General features: G+C 36.1%; 1 protein-coding gene across 1 annotated transcript; it reads left to right on the plus strand.

Annotated features, from left to right (window-relative positions):
* Nucleotides 1–875: 875 nt before the first annotated feature.
* Nucleotides 876–5,088, plus strand: LOC116129342 (heat stress transcription factor A-3). The gene is made up of 4 exons (XM_031415084.1): nucleotides 876–1,573; nucleotides 2,466–3,375; nucleotides 3,874–3,952; nucleotides 4,803–5,088. The coding sequence occupies exons 1-3, from the start codon at nucleotides 1,148–1,150 to the stop codon at nucleotides 3,945–3,947; spliced, it is 1,410 nt and encodes a 469-aa protein (XP_031270944.1). The 5' UTR covers nucleotides 876–1,147; the 3' UTR covers nucleotides 3,948–3,952; nucleotides 4,803–5,088.

Consider the following 5,088-nt stretch of genomic DNA (forward strand, 5'->3'; position numbering starts at 1 on the left):
GTTAAAAAAAAAAAATATATATACAAACATTTATGGCATATTTTATGAGAGAAAAAAACATGAAAACGAAAAATGAGTGGCTTTGGATAAATGCTTTTCTACTGATTTTAATAATATTAATTTGTTAAAATTATATACAATACAAAGAGACCAGAAGTTTATATATATATTGTGAAGATTTTTGACTAATTGCAAACAATGTTTAAAACACTTATTGAAAAAAAAAATGTGAGAGAATAAAAAATGAAACTTTTCTAGAAGTATTGATTTAAAAAATAAAAAGAAAAGAAAAAACACAACAGAAACAGAAAAACCTGTCCAGACAGAATCATGCTGACAAAAATATCTCAACTTACGTGGCCCCATCTGCCCCCTCAAACACACAACTAACCACAGCTCGATTCAATTCAACTGCCGTAACTGCCAGGAAAGAGTTAATCACTTTTTTATCCCTGAGGTTTGACATAGTTTCTTCAGGTCCAGTAAAATCAGAAAAAAATCACTTCAATCCCTGTCGGTCAGACAAAGGATGTTACATTCTATTAAATGATTAAGGGCATTTTTGACCTTTTATACATGCAACTGCCTTAATGATGTAGCAGTGTTGGAAAGCGTTTGCCTTTATTTTTTTATGTTTATAGTATTTTCAAGTCAATTTACTATTTTCTTATTTTTATATTTTATCATTGAATTTTAAGAATTATAGTTAAAATTTAATAATTTGCATAGAAGGACAAAAATGTCCTTACACTATTTAATGGAATATATCACCTCTAACAGGGACTAAAGTGCTGATTTTAATGGATATAATTTATATTTTTGTCAAACCTCAGGGATGAAAATGTGATTAATTCTGCCAGGAAACAACTCAACTTTAAGTCGGTTCTTCTTCAACTTGCAACGACTGAACTCAACACTTCCAAAAATGGCTCTTTTAAACAACGCCACTCAAACAGTAGCCATGGCCGGGGAAGAAGACTCCTCGAAGCTCCAACCCCACCGCCTTTCTTCAAGATTTTTTCTCTACGGTTTGTCGGTTAAACCATCCTTAAACCCTTCTATAATCTTCTCAACTTCATTTTTTTCATTAACCAAACGAATAAATCTAATCTCAACTGAACAAAAATAAAAAAAATTCATTGAATTCATGGATAAACAAGACCAACACTATCCCAAATCTCCACCAAAAACTTCACTTGGGACTTCTTCCTCCTCCTCGTCCTCTCAATCCCACCCTGAAAACACTCAGAGCTTAATGGGGTCTCAGGCGTTTTCTCCATTTTCTATGCCGTTCTCTGACTTGGAACCATTTTCGACCTTTCCTGCAACAGCTCCAGTTGTTGATGTAGGTGTGCCTCAGCCTTTGGAGTGTTTACAGGGGAGCCCAATTCCGCCATTTTTGTCCAAGACTTTTGATCTTGTGGATGATAGGTCTCTTGATCCGATTATTTCGTGGGGGGCAAAGGGGGAGAGCTTTGTGGTTTGGGATTCTGTGGAATTCGCGAGGGTGATTCTTCCAAGGAATTTCAAACACAACAATTTCTCAAGTTTTGTCAGGCAACTTAATACTTATGTGGGTATTTCGGTAACACAGCCTTTATTGGCTGTTGTCATTTGTATGTAAATGTTTTTTTCATGTTGTTTCTCTTGTTTCTTGTTGTATATTTGTTTTCATTTTTGTTGTTTTTTTTTTTTTTTTTTTCTTTTTTTTTTTTTGGGGTTTTGTTTTTAACTCATATTTGATTTTTGTAATTGGATTTGATGTACTCACAGCGGCCAGTTGTTGTAGATGTAACTGAGGCTGATTTTGCTATATATCCTGATGTATAACTTGTAAGATTTTGGACTTTGGAGGGGGTTCTTGGTGTACTAATTGTTGTTGTAAAGAAATTTGTAAGACAGACTCTAATTGCTTGTATAATTTTGATTTGGAATGGTTTGGAAATTGTTATCAGACAGGTCAAGTTTTGGAATTTTGATTGATGTTGTGCTGAACTTATATCTAGAATTTCTATATTGTGAGTGGCATAAATGTTAGGGATGCGTAATCATTTTACGGAACAAATATGGTGGATTTTGATTTATCGGGTCATATTTAGGCCTGACTTCGTTCTTCTTACATCCATCTAAAGAATGACCTTTCCCTCTGGAGTTGGCAGTTTCATCTTATGCAGGTAGAGCTTAGAATTCAGATTCAAGTAGAGCATTTGTTATTTTCCATGTTTATTCAGCTTTCCATATATTAAAATCTACCTGCTTAATCTGATGATTTGAAAATCTGGTTTTATGATATACAGATTATCTTAGTGGTGAAGTTCTGCTTCCTCTTTAACTGAAATCTGACAGCTTCAAATTTTTGTTTTCTTTTGAACTTAATTATTTTGCATGTCTTTGTATTATCATTTTGTTTGGAAACTTCATTTCTCGCCCACTCATTTTTTAATCTCTTTGGGTACTGTATTCAGGGGTTCCGCAAGATTGATACTGATAGGTGGGAATTCGCAAATGAAGCTTTCCAGCGTGGGAAGAGGCATCTTTTGAAGAACATTCAGAGGCGCAAGATGCCTCAATCCCAACAGATTGGGAGCTATACTGGACCTTCTGCTGAAGCTGTAACGCCTGGAATGAAAGATGATATAGAGAAATTGAGGAAGGAGAGGTGTATGTTAGTGCAGGAAGTTGTAGAACTGCAGCAGCAGCATCGTGGGACTGCTTCCCATGTTGAAGCCGTTAATCAGAGGCTTCAGGCAGCAGAGCAAAGACAGAAGCATATGGTTTCATTCTTAGCCAAGTTGCTTCAGAATCCTGCATTCTTAGCCTGTCTTCAGCAGAAGAAGGAAAAAGGAGATATTGATTCTTCAAGGATGAGGAGGAAATTTGTCAGTCACCAGCCACATGGACCTAGTAAACCAGCTTCATCCGTGGAAGGGCAGATTGTGAAGTATAGACCTGATTGGAGAAACCTCAACATACCTTCTGTTGTCCCAGAAATTGATCCAGCTCCTGTTGAACATTCTCCTGATTATCTCTTAGAAGATGTGGTGGGGATAGGATCAGGCACAGAAAGTATGCCGTTTCACTTTGAAAATGTTAGACCACTTGACTTTGCTGTTTCAGACAAGTTAGCAGTGGAGCAAGGATTTACCAAAGCCCCAGAGCAGTTGGGAGAAGAAACTTTAAGATTGGGAAGTGTGGATCCTAGTGCTAAAGGAAAGAGTGTGATGAGCCCACAACATGAAGTTAGCCCTGAGTATTTTCTCTCTTTCCCAGAGAATTTGGAGAAGGGAAAGAATATTCCGGAATACTCATCTCCTGGGATGGAAAGCATCATCAAACAAGAGGATATATGGAGCATGGGATTTGATGTCACTTCTGGTATGTCTAGTTCTAGCAATGAATTATTGGGCAATCTTGCCAACTGTGATATGCCAGAGTTGGGAATGTTGAGCGGGCTATCTGATATCTGGGATTTGAATTCATTGCAAGCAGCAGTACTTACTGATCTGTGGTCGGCTGATGAACCTGAGAATCTAGTTGGCCGGCAAAAAGATGATAGGCCTAAGGACATGGATCCATAGGCCTCTTTTTGCTTTGACACTTGCTGGCCTTCTAGATATTAGCTGTAGTTGATGAAGTCTATTAATGGACAATTTATTTAGAAATATATTCAATGAAACTTCATATTTCATTCATTCTATTACCAGTTTCCATTACTCTTTTTAACTTTGAGTTCCTAGTTTAAGTTCAGTAGCCTAGCTTTGGTTATTGTGGAGTTATTTTCTCTCATTCAGTGGTTTTTTTTCTTTTATGTCATCGTGTTGCCTTTGCTTGGTTCTCTTTCTGACAGATACTTTTGAGTTATGTATGCTGCAGGTTTAACCTGTGAGAGGAGCATCTCTCCATCGGATTCAATGGCGTATTTTGAATTGTCCTTCCTGCAGCTGTAGTGTCGGTAAGATAAGACAACTTGGTTTATTTATATTGTTCAATTTGACTGGCTCATTTTAGATATTGATTTATCGCCACTCAGTAATCATTAGAGGTACATACAGGTGCAATACGAACTTTAAAGAATCCAGCATTATCAATAGCCTTGACAGTTAAAAGCTAGATATTACTCTTTGTTATTAGATGCATATTTTTCTAGTTATTATTGTTGCTTGCAGAATTTTCATTTGATCTTAAGAAAGCTAGACAAGTAGTCATCCTTCGTAGATTTGACATTTATTGTTATTATTCATGGAGAATTTTCAAGTAGTTATTATTGTTGCATATTTTTCTATATATATATATATACACCTCTCTCTAGTACATTTTCTATTGAAGGACAAAAGGGTTTAGGGTTTAAAGTTTAGTCCAATAGGATGTGAGGCAATGTAACTGAGAGATCTTCATAATCTTTAGGCTGGAGAAAAGCAATTCCAGTGCGTACTATATGTGAGATGCTTGTAGTTTGGATCAAATTGTTAATGCGACACTGTAAGTTCTAATTGTGGAGAAGTTATATTCATCTATCACCCTAGAGGTTTTTATATGTTTTTATTAACACTTTTTTTGGGCATAAGTTTAATTATTTGTACTAGAAAACATGATTTTGTAGCTGTTGTTGCTAAATTAGGTGCAATGGGCAACTTTATGAAAGTTTACTGACGCATGTCTGGGAATCATTCTTTGTTAGAATTCCCATAGGAGCTTTTTGGCCATGTTGGATTTGATATTTTTTTTCGAGTATTCTCGTATTGTGTACTTCCTTGAGTGTGTCAATCTTAATAAATTGGAGGAAATTTCTGAATTTGCTGTAGGCAAGCGGATGCCGAGTTTGAAACTCAGGATTATCGGCAACCCAAGAACCAATTGGCATTTCATATAATCTGATTCACCAATTGTCTATAGTTCTACTCCCGATCAGGTAGTATTCATCGTGTTAAGAGAAGGCGAAGTATTCATTATGTTAAGAGAAGGCGTAGTTTGTATACTAGGTCTATAAGTATGACGCCAAACTTTTGCATTATGTTTGCCTGAATGTATATGTGTATCAACTTATATTTTCACAGTTATGTGCTGTTATCCGAAGCTCCTTTTGTTCAA

Source organism: Pistacia vera, unplaced genomic scaffold (assembly GCF_008641045.1).
Source record: "Pistacia vera cultivar Batoury unplaced genomic scaffold, PisVer_v2 Contig210, whole genome shotgun sequence".
In the NCBI taxonomy this organism is placed as follows: Eukaryota; Viridiplantae; Streptophyta; class Magnoliopsida; order Sapindales; family Anacardiaceae; genus Pistacia; species Pistacia vera.

Bases quoted from the DNA above. Each gene is read 5' to 3' on its own strand.
- LOC116129342 (XM_031415084.1), top strand. From the start codon at position 1,148: ATGGATAAACAAGACCAACACTATCCCAAATCTCCACCAAAAACTTCA. The intron at 1,574-2,465 runs GTGGGTATTTCG...TACTGTATTCAG, and splicing joins TCAGGCAACTTAATACTTAT to GGGTTCCGCAAGATTGATAC. The intron at 3,376-3,873 runs GTATGTCTAGTT...TGTATGCTGCAG, and splicing joins GGGATTTGATGTCACTTCTG to GTTTAACCTGTGAGAGGAGC.